Here is a 20,587-nt window from a genome sequence, read left to right as displayed (position 1 = left end):
GTAACACATTTTATTATTACTATTTTTATCCCTATAGATTGAACTTCTAGATGGAAGGTTTGTCCTTACTATCTTTGGTGACAAGGATCCTAACAATTGTATCTAATAGCTATGCTACAGTGTATCCCACTTTCTAGAGTTTATCATGGCAGAAAGTTGCAAACATAATCAGTCATAAAATTATGACTCTGAAAACATCCATCTGCTGCTGACATGACTAGCTCTACAAATCAGTTTTCGAAAAGCTTAAAGTGCTCGGTGTGATGGAGAGTTACAAGAAGAGATCTGCTGGAAATACTTGCGGACTAGAGAGGAAAGAGCGAAGCCACGTGCTCAAGTGCGTGCGGCTGTTCAATTCCTTTTGCATCCGCTTGGGCGGACCACTTGGTGGAGTAAGTGAGGAAGAGGTTCAGGACTTCGCTTTCCCGGTGACAGTTTGTGTCTCAAGTTTAGGAATGGGCTTTTCTCGCCGTTGTCACTCTATTCCACCATCTCTAACTCTTCCCCAGACGTGCTTGTATCTGCCCAGCACCTTTTAATCACATTGACTTCCAAATTCCTGGGTGGGGTGAAGGGGGGTAAGGAGAGAGGAAGAGGACTACCTGTCCACCTTCTCTTGTCTCAAAGGGGCAGACTGATCAAACAACTCACACTGCAACCAGTTTTCAACAGCTTTTAACGCCCTCTCTCTTTCGATTTTTCTCCCGTTTTGCCCCACTTTTTTAAGGGCTGCAGGTAACCGCCCTCCCCCCTCTGCCTCCCTCCCCCGCCCCTCTCCGGGTCAGGGCAAACGTAGTACAGCTGAGGAAGAGCATTTTTAGAGGACTCGTGTGCGGCCGGGTCGGCAGACCACCAGCCCGCGGGCTTCGCGGCCGCTCCGTTGGGGCGGCGGGCTTGGAACAGGGAGCGCCGGTCCCGCCCAGCTCTCCGCGGCCCAGCGTTGTAAGCTCGGCGGGCTGAGGAGCTCCAAAGCCGAGGACGGTGGGCTGGGAGCCGGAGACTCCAAAGCCCTCAGCAACTTCCCGGCCCCACAGCCCCACCCAGTAGCACGCGGCCTCCCCCAGAGACCACAGGAGACACCTTCGTCCCCGCCCCTCCGCAGGTCACCTCCTTCCACGCCCCTTTCCCTTGGCCCCGGCAGCCGGCAGGCAGGGAAGTGTCGTAAAGCCAGGCCTAGGAAACTTTACCCGGGGTAACAGCCGAGGCGCTTTACGGCGACGGCGGCTGAGTGTGAACCTTGGCGGTGGTGGAGGCGGCCGCGGCGGCGAAGGAGGCGGCGGCAGCGGCTGGGGAGGAAGAGGAGTGGCGGCGGGGACCTGTGCGGGGTGAGCCGCGCGGAGGGGACAGGGAGGGGCTGCGGGTGACAGGGCCAGCGGATGGTTGCGGGCGGACGGGGACGGTGGCCGGCTGAACAGCTGGGCGGCGCTGAAGAGCGGGGGGGGCGCGGAACTGGGGGGGCTGCTCCGTGAGGGACGGTTTCTGCCTTTGTTCCCCCCCCACCTGCACCGTTCCCCCCCCGCCCGCCCGCCGCCCCCTCTGCTGCGCGCTTGTCCGCCGGGTCTCATGGCCTCCCCTCTCGGTCTGTGTCGCCTCTAGGATGGCGGAGGTACCGCCTGGGCCTAGCAGCCTCCTCCCACCACCAGCACCTCCGGCCTCGGCGGCGGCCGAGCCCCGCTGTCCCTTCCCGGCGGGGGCCGCCCTCGCCTGCTGCAGCGAGGACGAGGAGGACGACGAGGAGCACGAAGGCGGCGGCGGCAGGAGCCCGGCGGGCGGCGAGGCGACGGCGGCGGCGGCGGCGGCGGCCAAGGGGCATCCGTGCCTCCGCTGCCCTCAGCCGCCGCAGGAGCAGCAGCAGCTCAACGGATTGATCAGCCCCGAACTGCGGCACCTCCGGGCGGCCGCCTCCCTCAAGAGCAAGGTTTTGAGCGTGGCCGAGGCGGCCACGACCACGGCCACCCCCGACGGGGGGCCCAGAGCGACTGCAACAAAAGGAGCTGGGGTACACTCGGGCGAGAGTCCCCCTCACTGCCTCCCCAATAATGGAAGAACTGCGCTCCCCAGCCCGGCAGAGGCAGTGGCGGCGAGCGATCCTGCGGCGACCCGCAATGGACTGGCGGAGGGCACCGAGCAGGAGGAGGAGGAAGACGAGCAGGTGCGGCTGCTGTCTTCATCCCTGACCGCCGGCTGCAGTTTAAGAAGCCCCTCAGGCAGGGAGGTTGAGCCTGGGGAGGATCGGACGATACGTTATGTCCGATATGAATCCGAGCTACAAATGCCCGATATCATGAGACTGATCACCAAAGATCTGTCTGAACCCTACTCCATTTATACCTATAGATATTTTATCCACAACTGGCCACAGCTGTGCTTCTTGGTAAGTGGATGGAATGCAAAGAGGGTGAACCCCGCGGAGAGATCCAGGCCGTGCAGGGCAGGGAGTGTGAGGGCTGAGAGTGGCAGTGGATGTGTATACTCCTGCGTTTCATAGTATGTTACATGATGGAAAGTGCGTGTACGCACTACTAATTATTTAATGAAACTTTGGAAGGTAAGACGTCTTGATCTGGCTTAAGTTGGTATGTAAATGCAACAAGCCTGTATGATGCATGTTGGGGGTCTTGGATCCTGTTTATATTAGCTTATAGTCATGTTTAACTGTCTTTAATTACCCTCCCTCATCCTCAAAGCACTTTGCAATCATTTAATTTGAACATGGTTCTGTTCGGATACAGGCTTTATTAATCTCCCAATTACAGCCGTAATCAGGGAAGAGTGTATGCATAAACATGTTTTGGTGAACATGACTGTCAGTAAACTTGCTGTGGCCACATTGGAGAATTAAATCTTAACAAGCATTTTCTTATTTTCAAGTAATTATGGGGATTGTTTCCTTTTACTTCAACAGGACAGTTAACAGTTGTAGCACCAGAAAACACGCTGGTGCTAGATTTTAGAAGGCACTACTAACACTTCTGGTGACTGAAAGACTCCTGAAACTTGAGCAAAATACCTTTTTGTGGAATGTAAGAAACTAAGTGTGAAATTGTTACTCACCTAATTTTTTTCTTTAAGAAACTGGTCATAGATATACCTAAATACTAGTAGTAACACTGGCCTGTGTAAAGTTATAGTTGACAAAATTTTTTTACTTATATGTAAGCAAAAAAGATTTGGCTATGAAACTAGCTAAATAGTTTTTTGTTTTTTAATTTATGTAGTATTGGCAGTACCGGTAGTTTCTTCCCAATAATACTGACCAACTTTGTATGAAACCTTTCACTTAAATATTAACTGAAGGTATATGCTTTATATCTGTGTCCTCACAAGCATTTTGTTTCCATTGAATTTCACTGAGGAAAGGCAACATGCTTTTAATATTTTATGATATGTAAAGGGAGAGCACTGCTATATTTATTGTTTTAGCATTGACTTAGTTGCACTTAGCAAATCCCTGCAAGACGTTTTGACAGTGCTTTGAAATCTATCTTTTTGATTCTATATGTTGATAATCTGAAAATACTACTTCAATATTGTAGATAATGGTAGTTCTGTCGTTTTCTATGTTCAGTTTGCTAAACTTCAATTTAGTATGTCTGTTTAAATTGTGGGAACTATCTTATATTTTACAAAACTGCACTTCCAGGATTCTAACCATTGTATCAAAATAGTTCTTAGACAAGCCTATGCTAATGAATATGGGAAAGTGATTTTATAGCACTATTATACATGTCATATTAAATGCCAGTGTAATTGCTAAAAATTTATGATTGATTTAATTGTAAGTTTACCCACAAAAGCATACACTTGAGTCAAACCTTAAATTGAAATAGTATATGTATTTCTGTTAATTACAGAAAATAGTTGTATATGTAATATTTAGTCAGCTTTGGGTTCTGTTATTACCTCGGCCTCTCTCAACTTGTCTGCCATTTTAGACTCTGATAAACTTAGTAAATTTTAGTTTTGATATTTCGTAGACTCCTTCCAGTTCACCAGCTGATTTGTACTTTAGCTCTTTAATAGCTGGTTTGTTTAACATTAAATTCTGAATATCTGGAAATTGAGATATGTACAGGTGGTTGACATCTAAGATTTACTAGTGCAAATATATATCTGGAGGTATTGAACATAAAACAGTAGTTAATCAGAGGCCATTTAGAATTGGGGCCTTTATGTTGGCATTTAAAAAATTTGAATTTCCTGTAAGAACTAATTTAAAACAAATATAAGTGTGTATGTTTATTTTAAGTCATATCATTTTAGAACTGTAAAGGATCTTAAATATAATCTAGCTCAACTTTACTTTTTTTTTTAATGCAAAAAAAATTAAGGACCAAAGTGACTTAAAATGTTTAAATCTTCAGATACTTAGGGGCGCCTGCGTGGCTCAGTTGGTTAAGCGACTGCCTTCGGCTCAGGTCATGATCCTGGAGTCCCAGGATCGAGTCCCGCATCGGGCTCCCTGCTCAGCAGGGAGTCTGTTTCTCCCTCTGACCCTCACCTCTCTCATGCTCTCTCTCAAATAAATAAATAAAATCTTAAAAAAAAAAAAAAAAAAACCATTTAAATCTTCAGATACTTAGGAGTGCCTGGCTGGCTCAGTCAGTGTAACATGCAACTCTTGATCTAGGTTGTGAGTTCGAGCCCCAAGTTGGGTGTAGAGATTACATAAAAATAAAAGCTTATTAAAAAAAAAAAAAACTTCAGGTATTCAGTGGCAGAGAGGTAAAACTAGAACTTTACCTGACCTCTTATTATGGAAATAAGAACCTGAAAAATTACATACTCTTGACAGTGAAGATCATTGTGTTACCAAGTTATGCTTCATCAAGGGACGGTTGTCCTTGCAAACATGAAAAATCTGAAGAGATTGAAAACCTCCAAAATGTTTTTGGTTTCCATATAACCTGTAATGGATCAAATGGAATGTATGAGGTTGAACCTTAGAAAATTGCCAATACTTGACCATATCTGACTAATAAAAATGACAGTTTCTTACGATTCTTCCTAATAATTGTAACATGTGAAAGTAAAGTACCAGACAAATGGGAGACACCGTGAATTACTCTACTCTTAACTAATTTAGCTCTACCTCTTTTGAGTTCATGGTATTTTCAGCTGTTGGTGCCTTTTTGAACTTCTTAAACTTATTACCAGTGATGTATTCTAGTCTGTTTATTCTAAATTTAACTTTCTGGCTTCCTCTGTTTTCCCATGTATAGCATTCTGGAATTTGGGAATTTCTATTTCACACAACTTGAATTTTTCAACTTTTATAGATTGACAGGCATTTGGCCTTGTAGAGTTAAGTCTTAATCTTGCCAGGAATTTTTCAGTTCCCATCCTTGAAAAAAGAACACATTTGATAGTATGAGTTCCAAATATATGTGCAAAGCTTTTATTTGGAAAAATTGACAAATAGTTTAGTGATTCTTATAAGTGTATATCCATCAGCAATTTATCAGAAAAAAAAAATAACAGCATAGGCCTTCCTCACTACCAACATCTTATTAGTAATAGTATATTGTAAACTGGGCTTTTATTTTTTTACTGATTCGTACCACTTGATTTTTGCTCCTACAAATTCTTAATTAGGAAGAAGTCAATCTAGTCCAAGTGTGAACTGATCTAATACTTCGTTTGCCTATTACTTCCTTGGTCAAAGGACGAAGATTTGTTTGAAATTCCTATCCAATTTGAAAGTCTTGTCCAATTGTATTGTGTCTAGAGGTTCTGATTTTGAAGAAACTTCTTTTGGATGGTTTACTAACTGTGAAGTGTAGCTGTCCTACAGTTTTGTATCCTAGATTTATGTAGGTTTCTGTTTTTCCCTAACTTAAGAGATCAGGTCAAAAAGTATTTTAATGTACCATTAGTTCAAACATGTACACACACACAACCACATACATATATTTGAGGTGAGTTACTTTCAAATCAGAAAAATGCTGTCAGAGTTGTTCAGCCAGCCAACTTTTGTGTATTTTTCAGGTCTTATTTCAGAAAGAAATTTTAGTTTTCAAAAGAATTTTGATAGAACCAGATTGATTTATTGTGAATGAAAATGGAAATAGCAATTTTAGAGGTTTATTGGTTCAAAATAGTTTTGGATTGTGTGATAAAGCAGAAATGCATTAGTGTGAATTGTTGAATTTAATATCCCATCAAAAAGATTTTTCTGCCCTAGTTCAGGTTTGTGTGAAATGGATTAGAATTACCTTGCCTACAAGATTTCTCCACAATTAAAAAAGGACTTTTTAATCATTTTACAGAATGAGGGCTTTTTAATTTTTTAACCCAATTCCTGGTTTTTGTTGCTGAAATAGTTTCTTCTAAAAATTTAATTTTATTAAGAGATAATTTGAAGTTTTCCTATTTTTTTAATGAGTGCTCTTTATAGCAAACACATATTTCTAGCGAGCTGACACATTATTATATTATTGGAGTATTGCCCTATTGATATTTACCAGAATACAGTATTATTAGAACTTTTCATGAGTGACAGAACTTTTGAAAAACATTTTTAATGGTAACACTGGAAATCTTAATGAAAATGGGGGATGATTAGCATTTATTCAACATGTAACCTTTAATACTCTGGAAAGACAGACATTTTTATTAAAATAATTCTATAAAGTTATATTAAAGCTTTTAGTATAATATGAAACTCTGATTTTAAGTTCTAGATACTCTCTGAGCTTTATGAGAATGATAGTGTCAGGAGTGTCCTAAAAATGAGACCATTGTATATCTAGTCTTCATGGTCGTTCACTAAAAAAACCCCTTGGGTAGGATCCAAGGAATACCTTAAAAGCAATCTTTTTTCTGAAAATCATTTACATTTTTTTTTTCCTGATCAAAATCTAACCCTACTGTTCATGTATAAATATCATGTCTTACATTTGTTTTTCACCAAAACTTTATTAGAATTACGTTTAAATTTACAGTACTTTGATAAGCAAGTTTCACAATATTTTATCATATCCTAATGAATAGACATTTTCTTAAAAAAATTACTTTCATATATTTCCGCCTTTCCAAATCTTAAACATGTAGGTCTTTATTGCAAATAATTATAAGCACCTCTTATAAAGTACTTGAATGTTTGCTTTGTGGGAATCTTGCTTCCCCCCTCCCCACTAGGCTTTGATAATAAACATAAGCAATTCATGCCCTAAACAACGTTGAACGATTTTAAAACTGGAATATTTGAAGGAGTTCTAGGATTTAGATTTCTGAAACTTCTGTGATTGCTCTCTTACTGGAATTCTTATCTCTTCTTCCTCAAAAATGTGACCAGTGGTTGGTTGCTGTTTCCCTGGGTAATTGTGCAGTACCTGATGGCAATGTATTCTTCATAACTGTTTGTTTATTTTTAAGGCCATGGTAGGGGAGGAGTGTGTAGGTGCCATCGTTTGCAAGTTGGATATGCACAAAAAGATGTTCCGCAGAGGTTATATAGCCATGTTAGCCGTGGATTCCAAATACAGGAGAAATGGCATTGGTAAGGAAAATATTATGTCACTAAAAGAATGCATAAGTTGTTTTCATTTTTGTTTTTTGAAGCAAAAGGTTTAAATGTAAATATGTAGAAATGAGAAAGAAGCGAAGGGAAGAAAATTAAGGTTTTTATTCCAAAATATTTTTAAAATGTTCTTAAAATGACTTGTTTATTAATGCTTTGAGAAATTATCTTTCTAACAAGTAGCAGGTGAACAGTTTTTAACCTCCAAACATTTTTTTTTTATCACATTCAAAATGATTTGTGTTATACTACATACTGCCGTTTTCAGTAGCGTTACTGGGGCACTTGATCACAGCCCTCCAGGAGCTGTCTATACCTGGCTTAAGTGGACCTCAAGGCAAAATTATGGAGAAATTGTTACCATTATTTAGTACTAGTCCTCAAACATATTAACAAATCAGGGAGAACCAGGAGAAAGAATTGTTTCTTAGTATTCCCAATTTCATCTCTTTCTTGGGTCTACTTTTCCTGGCATTTTCAGTTAATCTTAAACTTGTGATTTATAATGGTCATTAGAATCACTGGGTGGTTTAAAAACAAATGCTTAGGTCCCTCCTCCTGAGAATCTTGTTTGTCCTGTTAAAAGTAGGACTGAAGCTTCCCCAGGTGACTGTGATGTAAGCCTGGTTAAGAGCCACTGTCCTAGTGTCTAGGACCTACTGGCTTTTTGTTCAGGATGGGGGATCAAGCACTTGTCTGAGCGTGTCCAATTCTGGGATCTAGTGGAGCTCAGTAAGAATTCGTGAAAGATTTCATGCCTGTACCAGTATTTAATTACTAGCAGTTTTTTTGTCACTTGTAGTTTTTTTTTTTAATACGAATGTTTTTGTCCGATTTAAGACTGTTTCACACAATCTGAGATGTCATGAGAAATCATTATGAATAGGTTGACTTAATACATTTGGTTTAATCAACCTTTCTTATTAGAGTTAAGAGTTTACTACTAAGGTTTTTAATGGATTGGACTTGTTATATAAGCCAAGTTTGAGTTTTTGACACATTAAAAAGAGCTGATAAGGGCTCATGGCAAATGATTAGCAATTGTCTGACTAGTTCACAGGGCAGAACCTGGTGGCTTGAGGGCTGCATCTTAGCCCTCAGACATTTTGTTTGGCCCGTGTAATGTGATCTTCCTCATGTGCATGGTTGGAAAATTAAGAGATTCCTTACAGAATTTGGATTTCTTAAAATCAGAGTTGGCAGTTGTTTTCCCTTTTATGTACCAGATGTATCTGACCCTAAACTAGGATACATTTTGCTAGACATTTACAGAGACACCACTGGCATCATTTGGGAATGCTGGACTTCAGTATGCTCAGGCTCACTCTAAGGTTTGTAGGAACCAACCCAGTATCTTGGGCCCACTCTGCGTCACAGCAGTTTCTGGTGTAATCTTTGGCAAGATTCGCTCAAGAGTCTTTTAGTAACTTCAGCTAGTTCAAGGGTTTCCTGGGTTGCTCTGACCGTACCATATCTTGCCTTTTTCTTTTTCCCCTTTTCTCTTACCTTCAAACAGAACAGCACAAACTCCTACTTGGAGCAAGTAATTACACCTAAGAAAAAGGGATACCTATGGAGGGAGATAGGTTTTTTATTATATTGCCATGTGTAGGTTCTGTTGGCCTCTCAGTTTAAATTTTTTCTCACTTAAGATAGTCTGTGTATCTGCATTCAAGGTAAATCCAGCATTTGATATTTCTGTGCTTAGTATGAATATGATAATTTAGGTATCTTTAAGAAACTAAATTTTCCTTCATTAATACTCATATCTATGTTCTAGGTACAAACTTGGTTAAGAAAGCTATATATGCCATGGTTGAAGGAGACTGTGATGAGGTAAGTCTTTCTAAATGTTTAAAACCCTTTACTGTGGTCTGTATTGTACCAGTTTTTTTTTTTTAAATAAGTATTCCATAATAAATTATACGGCAAATTTCATTGCAAACTATTACATAACTGTTGCTTGTGGTGAAAATTATATTCCTTTTAAAAACACATGAATTTTGGGTGCCTGTGTGGCTCAGTCGTTAAGCGTCTGCCTTCAGCTCAGGTCATGATCCTGGGGTCCCGGGATCGAGTCCCACATCGGGCTCCCTGCTCGGCGGGAGGCCTGCTTCTCCCTCTCCCACTCCCCCTGCTTGTGTTCCTGCTCTCGCTGTCTCTCTCTGTCAAATAAATAAAATCTTTAAAAAAAAACAAAACAAAAACACATGAATTTTGATCTAGAACAATTTTAAGATGATAATGGGAGCTAAAATTTGTTCTTTGTCAAAATGTAAAGGTGAAATCTTAGACATTTTCAGTAAATAATTGGTATTCAGAGGAACTGGTATTCAGAGGATTTGTTCAGTTAAAGTCACTTAAGGTAGCTCTTATTATAATCTTACTGCAATTTCCTTACATATTGGCCTTGGTTTCTCTCTAAATAACATTTTTTTTTTTTTTTAACTTTGGGCCAACTGTCAGCTCATATGAAAGACATTTCATGTTTGAAAAAAAATCAGCATTAAATAATGAGACGGCTGAGGAGAAAAAATTACAACCACTTTTTAAATGTAGACCTGTCTGCGTATTAACCTAGGAGTGTCTTTTCTCTTTAGCCTGTTTGTACAGCCTAACCACAGCTATAATTTCTTTGTAGCCTACAGCACTGTCCTGTACACATAGTGAGTGCTCTGTAACTAATGGTGATGATTGGGAATGTTAAAATTTACTGTCATATGATGTGGAAGGAAATAAGTATGAACTAGAGAAGTATAGATGTTTTTAATACAGCAATGGTGACTGAGATGGAACAAAGTTGTATTGTGTTAATAATTTTATGAACCGTACAAGTGACAATTATCTTTATTATTGGAGGGCAACTATGCCTTAGAGAGTTCTCAAAATACTTAAAATTAGGTAATTTTTTCCTCAAAAGACTCTAACCTGTTTTGATTACTTTTTTTTTAAGACGGTTTTTTTTCTGTACAAAATGTATACACAGTCGTTAAACATGATGTGTATGTGTGATTCGAGGGTACAGAGTCCCTTCATTCACCATGCTCACACTCTGCAGCTCTTCATTCTTCTTTCCGCTTATAGCTACTCTTCATCTTCAAATATGTATCCTCCCATTTCTAAGCACACATCTAAGCTGTGTAATACGTTTTCTTTACACAAATGAAGCCATAGTTATTATTCTGCAATAATTACTTTTTTTTATTTAACAGTATCTCATGAACATGTTTCCAAGACAGAATACAGAGATTTACCATAGAGTATTCTCACCCTTCTTGTTCACATTAGTTTGTATTCTGGCAGATTACACTAAATAGTGGTTGTTTGAGAAGGCCTGCAGGTATGTTGGGCAGCACAGAGGAAATCATCCTGGCATTTCAGGATGTTCAGTGTTATTTCAAATAAGGTAATTCACATGTAGTGAAGGATCTTACATGGTTCACAACTTTTAATGTAATACCACAAAGTAAAAGATGCAGTGACCCTGATCATTTAAATGTCTGGTAACTAAAATTTGCAGAAGAGGATTAGACCGCATATGTTGATGGGTGTAAGTCTCTATGTAGCCACACTGGTTTAGTTCATCAGGAGGAGAAGTCAAGCTTCATAAAAGTTGCCAAACAGTTTGGAGAAATCTTTGGGTTGATAAGACCATGTTTTGATCCTCTACTGCTACTGAGTAGAGTGGTTTCCAGTGAGCAGGGATGTTACGAACAGGGAGTATTATGTTCCTTAATGGTGTTATACCTTTTGTGAGTTATCCTAGTCACTACCCGTGAGACATGGTAGTGTGCTTTACCTTAACAGAACAAATATGTTTATATCGTATTGGTTTTCCTTTAAAAGGTCTGGGGATTGATATGGAGATTTGGGTTATATTGTTTTAGTCTCATAGTTAGATCCTAAATTAGTGACACGTTTTATGGTAGAAATACTCTTTTCATTGTGGGCCTAAAAATCTAATTCTGATTTATTTTTCTTACTTTTGAAGCAAAGAGTTTTACCTATTCTTAGCCTGAAATGGGGATAGTTCCGAAGACTTACTTCTTTTGTATGATTTTTTTTACAGTTTGAATAGTTCTGCCTCTGGATTAGAGAACTCTTCTATGTTTTAAAAAAAATTGTGTCCCACGTTGTTCAGATAAAGGTTTTGCTCTATAAAGGGATAGAACCTTTGTTTACTCTTTATAAGGCTTTTCCTCTCCCTTTCCTTATGTTTTAAACTGTATAAGCCACGATTCTATCCCCTTTTCCCTTCTAATTTTTGAAAGTTAATTTGTCTTTGTTGGTTCCACTTCCTTTTATTACCATTTCATCCCATTTGGTTTGGTTTCTTACCCCTCGACTCCAGTGTAACTACTTTCTCACTGATGTATTTGCTAGACCTAGTAGCTTCTTGGTTCTCCTCTACTTATTAAACTACTTCTCAGTCTTTAAGGTCCAAAACAAATATCAATAACTTTTTAAAAGTTTTCCTTAATCCTTCTGGACAGAATCACTTGTGTGGCTTCTGTGGCTTTCTTGGCTTCTCTTTTTGTAAAATTTACTCCGCTGTTCAGAGTCTGTGCCTTAGCTGCTAAGGGAGCAGAGATTCCTTTTCTTGTTTACTGCCGTATTCTTAGTACTTAGTGTGGCATTTGTGATAGAGTACAATGGTTCTTAAGTATTTGTTGACAATTAGTTCAGTGCTTCCAGCATTTTATCTGTACCTCTTTTTTTTTTAATGGACTTGTGAATTTCAGCTTGTATAATTGTTAAACTTGTCTTTCCTTCTGAGCTTTCTGTAAGCTTTCTAGGAATGGCAGTCATTTTACTTGTTTTGTACATAGTAAGATTTAAAAAAAAAAGTATCTACAGAGTTCATCAGTTGTTAAAATACCTTTTGGTAAAAACAAAATCATATGTAAAAACAGTCTTGTATATAATAATTGTGTTCTGAGGAAAACTGAAATTTTAATTTCTAAGAATATAGTAACCAATTATAAAGTAACCAACATGTGATTTTACTTAAGTTAGGCCAACCTTCTTTTCTCTTAACGTGTTAAGGAATTTTGGCAAATTATTGGAAAGACATTTGAAAAGGGATTTAAATTACATTTTCCACCACTTAGGTTGTACTGCTAATTTTTTTTTATTCTTCAAGAGATTTTTAATTCTATGCACCTGTACGGAGTTACATTTGGAAATCTCTGTGAAGCCTTACCATGCACATCCAGTCAATTTTTACTTCCTATTCTGTTTGTAGAATTTGTGACCTTGAGTCATGTTTATATTGCTCTTGGTTGCTATTGTCATTTTTAAGATAAATTTACATCATATTAAACCAAAGTTAGTAATCACAGAGTTGAACTGTAGATGATGTTTTTGTTCAAATAATAATGAAATACTCTCCTGATCTAATAGTTATTTTCATTTTGCCTTACCTATGACTTTCCTAATGTTTTATGTCAGAATTAGACATGTTAAAACAGCCTAACTAAAAGATCTTTTTTAATTTTCTGTATATTTGGAGCTGTCTATAGAAGTTATAGCATGAAAAAAAGAAACAAGTGGATTTGTTGTTTCTTGAATGAGAAATACATTACCCATGTTGCTGACCTGGCTTGGATTTGGTTACACCCCCACATGTTCTGGCTGCCAAACATGTAGTGGCTACTAGGACAAGCATCTTGGGTTTGTGTATTACATTAGGGGAATAGTAAGAGAAATACATACAAATAGCATGAATAAGTTTTCTAGAATGTGGGATTGCTGGATCATATAGTAGTTCTATTTTTAAGTTTTTGAGGAACCTCCATAACTATTTCCATGATGGCTGTACCAATTTACATTCCTACCAACAGTGGCCTAATTTATTATAACCAATGATAAATCTGTTACATATTAACAAAATGCATATAATATCTTGATATATACAAATGCATCTCATGTATTTTTATGTTTTTTTGATATTGTACAAAGGTGAATTTTATGATAATGTACAAAGCCTTATATGTTTAACAGTTATATGTTGAACATTTTTAGTTTCACTGGAAACATATTTTGGCTGTGAGACAGAGGCTGCTGGGTAGAGAAGAGTAAAATGGAGATATTTAAGCTGTAAGGACTTTTGGTTGAGTAGTTTGTCCTAATTAAAGAACTGGTTATGAGAAGCCTGGGTTCTAGATCCATCTTCTGTCACTTAGAATTGTGTGATTGTAGGCAAGTCATTTAACTTTTTATAGTCTGTCTCTTTGTCTATGCAGTATGATCGTAATTCTGATCTTAAAGGAATGTTATGAAGAGCAGTAGTGGTGTTCAGTAGTATTGATGGAAGGTCTGTGAGGTGCCAGTTGATAGGCTAGTGCTTAGGTTCTAGCAGTGAACAGTTGGCCTCCCTCCAACAGTTCCAGCCTACAATATTAAAAAAATCTTTCTAAACTATAATCATTTGGTTTATCCTGACAATGGTTTGTTGCTAAGAGAGTCTGTGGAACTTCACAGTAATCCTTTTTCTGTTAAGTAGAATTCTACTTTGCCAGATTTCTTTGGGACCAAAGTAGCCTCATTATCCTTTGGCTTCCTATGTAATACTCCCATGATGTGGTCTAAAAGAATAGTTTTATATTGAGTTTTCACTGTAAACCCAGATTCTCTTTTAATTATAAGAATTTGAATGATTAAGTATTAAAAAGTAGTTACTTTTTTTCTGACATTTTCTATTTTGTCAAATGATCTCTTTGTTTAGAGAATGTGACTGTACCGAGAGAATATTTTCATTTTAACTAAGGTTAGCCCTTTGTGTAATTCCATTTCTGTATAATTGGGCTGTATTTCACTAATCTGTTAGGATGCCAACAAACGTGAATACAACTCTTTACCACACCCTATGTGTGTATTTTTGTAGCCATAATTAGCTTCAGATGTGTCTTGAATATTTCCAGTTGCCAAATATTAACAAACAGACTTAGAATCCCTTCATTGTGTCTTAAGTAGGTTAGATCTCCCATTTGCTGCTTTGTTTTAATCTGGGAAACAATCAGGGGGAGGCACAGAAGAGTGGATACTATTAAGCTGTAGTTCAGATTTGGAGTCTGGTCTGTTTTTGCAGTTCTGGTGGCCTTGAGTTTCATTCTTTTGTAAATTGGAGAAAATCATATCTATTTCATAGGGTTATTGTGAAAATAACATAATGACAAATGCAGGTAAAATGACATAATGCATGTAAAATGCTTTACAATTTTATTAAGCCTTCAATAAATACTAGCTTAAAAAGAACCTTTCACTCCTTTTTCTGTGAAATCAAGTTCCAAGTTTTGAGTTGTTGTACCTTTATTGCTTCACATGTTAATTATTTTGACACATTTTAGCTTTAATTAGGTGGTGGCCTAAAACAGAATTCTAGGAGTTATGCAAGAGAATTGTTCAAAATTGAAACCTGTATTGATCAGACTGTAGTGTCCCATACTGGAAGATGACCTACATTACTAAAAAATAAATTCCCTTTTTTTAAGAGCAGAGAAAAATTGTTGACTTTTATTCTTAAACCAGTTTATTTGTTGTACAACATTTATTTAAATGTCCCTTCTTAGTAATATTTTCTCTTGCTCCTGAATTATTCATTGCTTGTGTACAACATTTATTTAAATGTCCCTTCTTAGTAATATTTTCTCTTGCTCCTGAATTATTCATTGCTTGTGTACAACATTTATTTAAATGTCCCTTCTTAGTAATATTTTCTCTTGCTCCTGAATTATTCATTGCTTGTGTTTAGATCTTTAAAAAGTTCACATTTAGCATGTGATTTGCTTTAATGAGTTAATTGTGTGTAGGCAGTTGCTTTAAGATGATGCTTTTTCTTTCAGTACTTTGGTCATTTAAAAGTTTGGTAATGCTTTTGTTTGTTTAATGTTTATGTAACTGTAATATAATGAAAGGTGCTTAGGATGTATATAATTTACAAATATTTAAGAGCCTTCTATGTGTTAGGCAGTTTGTTAGGTACGTAGGAAATGACTATGAAGGAGGTACACATGATCCCTGCCCTTGTTGGGCGCATCAGCTAGGAGAGATGACACCGTCATTAAATGTTGAATGAGAATGGAGTTGAATAAGGAGAAGTGCAGAGTGCTCTTGGGGTAATATAAAAGAAAGGGATACTTCACCCAGTCTGGAAGGGACAAGCTAAGGCCAAAAGCAAGGAGGACAGGAAGAGCATCCTTCCAGACAGAGAAAACAACTTATGTGAAAAGTCTAAGGTGGGAAAGATTATGGTGGGTTCCAGAAACTGAAAGTTCAGTGTTGATCATGGAGAGCTGGGGGAAGGGGAGGGGAATACCTAAACTGAAGTTGGCAAGGTAGGTAGAGGCCATATTTTGATGGGCCTTTTAGGTTTCTTTAGATTATTTTTAGATTGTGGACTTTATCTTGAGGACAAAAGGGAGTCAGTGGTTTTAAGCAGGGAGTTAACAAGAGCATCATTCTACTTAAAGAGAATGGAGACCTTTGAGTTAGGAGGATCTTGTAATTACAGTGGAAGTTGATGGCAGCTTGGACTAGAATGGTATCATTAGGGATAGAAAGAAAAGGGTCGATTTGAGAAATTTAAGAGAGAGAATTGAAATACTCGGTGCTTGGATATTTGTAGGGGGGCGTGAGAGGAAAGAAGTTCAACAATGACTCTTGGTTTCAGGTTTAAGGATTGGTAGGATGGAGATCTTGTTACTAAGATACGGAATTGTGGAGGAGAAGTTGATCATGAGTTCAGTTTTGGATAGGTTGAGTTGAGGTATATTCTTTTTCCTATTATTTACATCCGTTTGAATTCTTGTCAGGTATTTTGATAGCTTGAGAAAGAACAAAGAGACTCATAGGCTTTACTTGGGACTTTAATTATGCTTTGCTTTTTCTGTCCCACTTCAAACACCTGAGGGTTATGATATCCCAGCAGTAACTGTGGCTCACTGTGTCGGTAATTCTCAATGAGGTAGGTTGAGAATCAATAGAAAGGCAAATAGAGCTGTGTATCTAAAAGGTGTGAGGATGGGATAGAGGATGTTTTGGTAGAGGAAGGTAGAAACAAATTAAAAAAAGGAAATCACACAATACCAAAAAGTATCATTTATTCATTGTCAGGGCCATTGGTTCAGTAATATTAAAAAAGACTCAGAAGTCAATACTTTATGTGTTCTTCTGTTAAGTGTTGATGTCCATAATATGTAGTCATTTGTTCTCAGACTGTAGTCTCCCAACTAGCAGCATCAGCATCAACTAGCAATTTTTTAAAAATACAGATTCTTGGGCTCCATCCCAAATCTACTCAGAAACTCTGGAGGAGGGGTCTCAGCAATCTGTTTTAACAAACCCTCCAGTTAACTGATGTTTGGGTACCTTTGGTCTAAAATCAGCAAAGGGTCAGATGAGTAAATATTTTAGACTTTGCAGACTATAGATCTCTGGTGCAGCTGTTCAACTCTGCTCCTTGTGTTGAGAAAGCAGTCCTAGACAGCATGTAAACAAATGGGCATGGTTGTGTTCCAATAAAACTTTATTTACAGAAGCAGGCAGTAGGCACATTTGGCCCAAGAGCTATAATTTGCAGATTCTGATGTAGACTGTAGACAATATGGTAATTGTTGCCAGGATAAATGATGACAAATTAATGAAAATATAGGAGTCGGAGGTCAATTTGAATAGTTTCAAGTACTGGTCAATTTTCTTCAGAGTTTTTATTGTTGATTTTTTCCTTTTCTTCGTCTTTTTGTCACACTATTTTTCTCCACAGGGAAACAATTCATCTTTGTTTTAGTATAAAACATGTATTCTCATTGCTAAAACTTTCAAAACATCACAAAAAATCAATAGAACAGAAAATGTTCACATTCCTACCTCCCCTTGCCCCAAGAGAAAATTACTATCACAATTTCAGTGACCATTTTTCTGGGTTCTTTCTGTACATCATTAACATTTATTGTTTCACCATCAATTTTAAAACAGAATACGGTATGTTTTTCTTAAATATTTGAAATGTTTATGTGTGATTTGTCAAATTATGAAATTATAAAATTAATTTCAAATATATAAAATTGTAACTTAGTTTTCTCCTCTTTTCGAAGGTTGTTTTGGAAACAGAAATAACGAATAAGTCTGCTTTGAAACTTTATGAAAATCTTGGTTTTGTTCGAGATAAGAGGCTGTTCAGATACTATTTAAATGGAGTTGATGCACTGCGACTTAAATTGTGGCTGCGTTGAGAAACTGACATCAAGGAACAACTTTCCAACCATGCAGAATCGACCTTTGCATGCAATGCAATTTGTACAAAATTGCTTTGCAGGTGGATTTAGTAATTTCCATGCAGCTCTTATCTGTCAGTGTCTCATTGAGTGTCGCACAATATTTGTTGCACTTTGGCATGGCGCATTTGTTCCGAATTAAAAGAGATTGTTTTAAACTTAAAAGAGTTCTTTTGGTACCAGCAAGATGTGCCAGTTGATAGCCAAGATTTGTTTGTTCATTTGCAAAGTCTGCTGACAATGTCATTTACACAGTGATCATTTTGTCACAGAACCAGTAAGTGGAACATGATTTTTGTTCCTTAAAAAAGCCAATGTAGATTGTAAAAATCTCCAAGTTATACTAACATTTCACATGAAACCTGCCATCGTTTTCTGAAGGGGGTGGGGGAAAAGCTTCAATTTTAGGTTTTATTTTTTCAATATTAAATTTTTCCATTCTTGAATATTGGTACCTCAGTGATTAGTGAATGAAAAAAATGTTATGTAGGGTTGGGTGTGTCTTACAATGAGTAAAGATAACAATTAAATTGCGTCTGCCAGTGCCTGTGTAGATAAATATATTTGTCTTCATCTCTAGTTTTTGAATGCATGCTATCTTTTCCTTTTCTTTAAGGTCTTTGCAAGCAAACTTTTGTTTTTATTTAAATTCTAAATTTGATAATAAATTATTTCAGATTTTTATAATTTGGATACTTTTTTCCAGGTGAGTGACAGAGTGGTTTACTGTAAAGTCCCTTTTTTCCTTACAGTAAGAAGTTGAATCTACTTGGAAAATCTTTGAGAAATGACTCAAAAGGGATGAGAAAAGTTGATGGAGCCGGGAATTGCTGGGTTTTTGGATGCACTTTTTTTTTTTTTGAGAGAGGGAATTTTTGGAAAAGAATAGAAAATTAATGTAAATTGGTATGATTTTATTTAATCAAAATTATCGCTAAGCTGTGAAGGACAGCTTTTACAAAGCAGTTGGAACTTTTCCCACTTGATTTGGATTTCACATTGCTTCTGTTTCTTAAAATGCTTCACTTTTGGCTCTTGGTCTTGGAAATAAATTTCAAGGTGCATTGTATCCATTTTAAACTGATTTTCTTTTCACTTATTTGAGCAAATTCTTGGGGAAGCTTTGCTTAGTCCTCAAAAAAACAAAAGGGAAAATTGTAAAAAATTTTTGGAATGAGTTCTATGGGTTTTCTTAATAGTTATTACCATGTTCAGTTACATTGTATTTTGGCCAATCTGTGCAGTGTAACAAATTTTAAAGTTAATTGCTTTCAATTGAGTCAGGAAACCTGTGATGGATAATTTAACTGGAAAACCTAGGTACCCATAAAAAAAAAAAATTGATGCTCTGTGAAAAATGTTTTGTAGGATTCTATGTTGTTTTTTCTTTAATTTGGATATGCTTTATTTCTGCTCTAGGATTTGGTTTGAATTTTATTTTATGGCTATAATTACTGTATTTTTTAAAACCCTACCTCCATTAACAGTTGGTAAAAGCCCCCTTTCAGGAAAGTTTGTTGCCTTTTTTTTTTTTTTTTTTAAAAAGGAAAGCTGCTCCTTGCTCAGTGTAGTGTCTTGAAAGTGAACATGGTATTAAGTACTTTTAAAATAATGGTACACAGATTTGGTGAAAATAAAATCTTCCTGCTGGTGGGATCATTTATAGTTCCTTATTTTTAAAGACAACTTTTTCTTTCCATTTTATGTTGCTCTTGAAAGTTTAATCGGCAGAGTACTGATTACATTAAAAATGTGATGATCACACAATACTCAGCTTTCCAGCTGACGATTTTGAGTATGTCTTTGCTCAAATGTCATTTGGGCTCTAGCATTTAGAGGAATGCCAATCATAGTGATGCTTCTGTTATTTTTAATATGGAGGGAACTGAGCTAAAACAGTTATCAAATTTTATCTCACCACTTTATATTTGACTTGCTGATTCATGAGTAATGATAGTTGATGAACATACAGTTGCTTGACTCACTGATGGGGACAGTTCCAAAGTAGATACATGCTGGATTTTCATTTCAACCATTATGTTTTTGGCACGTTGTCAGTGAAACCATTTCTACTGACCTTTTGCCCCAGAATTGACCAGGTTTTGCTGAACTGACTGGGTGTTTGTAAACATGACCATAACATGTGGCTAAAAAGTCAGATGGTTGCTGTATTGTTCAATTGGTGTATGTTGAATATAGATGTCTCCCTTATGTCTTTCATTGGTTATGCAAAAATTGTTTACTTAAGTAGACTAAAATTTTAATATCTAGCTTGATAACCCAGCATCGAAACTAAGTCTCCATTCCAGTTGAAGTAGCATCGTACATTAATTTACTTTTTGATAGTGGGCTTTCATTTTTCTTATATGATCTTAAAACAGTCCCAGTTAAAATTGATAGAGTGAGTTCACTTGGCTAAAACTGAGCAAAATTGGTGCAACTTTCTTTTAACGGGGTGCTGCCTCTTTAAGACTGACTGTACTATCCACTGACACTGGTTTGGCAGTTGGTACTGCTGAACATTTTTATACATGCTACCATGAAGCTATATATGTTAGTATTGAAGAAGCTAACGGGTATACTATCATTTTTGATATGTGGGCTGATTGTAATTTCCCTTACTTTAGGATGAAACTACTCTAGAGAAGTCCACAGATCAGAAACCAGACAGTAGTTTTTGAAGTCGAAGCCAACAAAATAAATAAAGAAAAAAGAAAAAATTACTATTAAAAAATTGGTTTTGATATTTTCTGCCTCTTCCCCAAATTACCCTCCCTACTTGCTTGACAAA

At 37.4% G+C, this 20,587-nt stretch overlaps 1 protein-coding gene across 1 annotated transcript; it reads left to right on the top strand.

Annotated features, from left to right (window-relative positions):
• Positions 1 to 1,208: 1,208 nt before the first annotated feature.
• NAA30 (N-alpha-acetyltransferase 30, NatC catalytic subunit) lies at positions 1,209 to 18,865 on the top strand. The gene is made up of 5 exons (XM_034992233.1): positions 1,209 to 1,325; positions 1,597 to 2,374; positions 7,378 to 7,501; positions 9,303 to 9,358; positions 17,617 to 18,865. Exons 2-5 carry the CDS (start codon positions 1,598 to 1,600, stop codon positions 17,752 to 17,754), a joined length of 1,095 nt encoding a protein of 364 aa, XP_034848124.1. The 5' UTR covers positions 1,209 to 1,325; position 1,597; the 3' UTR covers positions 17,755 to 18,865.
• Positions 18,866 to 20,587: the final 1,722 nt, after the last annotated feature.

The sequence above is a fragment of the Mirounga leonina genome, unplaced genomic scaffold (genome assembly GCF_011800145.1).
Source record: "Mirounga leonina isolate KUSES-001 unplaced genomic scaffold, KU_Mleo_1.0 Mir_82, whole genome shotgun sequence".
Lineage (NCBI taxonomy): Eukaryota > Metazoa > Chordata > Mammalia > Carnivora > Phocidae > Mirounga > Mirounga leonina.
Note: the sequence above shows the minus strand (reverse complement) of the source record. Positions and strands in the feature narration are given on the sequence as shown.

Bases quoted from the DNA above. Each gene is read 5' to 3' on its own strand.
- NAA30 (XM_034992233.1), top strand. From the start codon at position 1,598: ATGGCGGAGGTACCGCCTGGGCCTAGCAGCCTCCTCCCACCACCAGCA. The intron at 7,502-9,302 runs GTAAGGAAAATA...TCTATGTTCTAG, and splicing joins ATACAGGAGAAATGGCATTG to GTACAAACTTGGTTAAGAAA. The intron at 9,359-17,616 runs GTAAGTCTTTCT...CTCTTTTCGAAG, and splicing joins TTGAAGGAGACTGTGATGAG to GTTGTTTTGGAAACAGAAAT.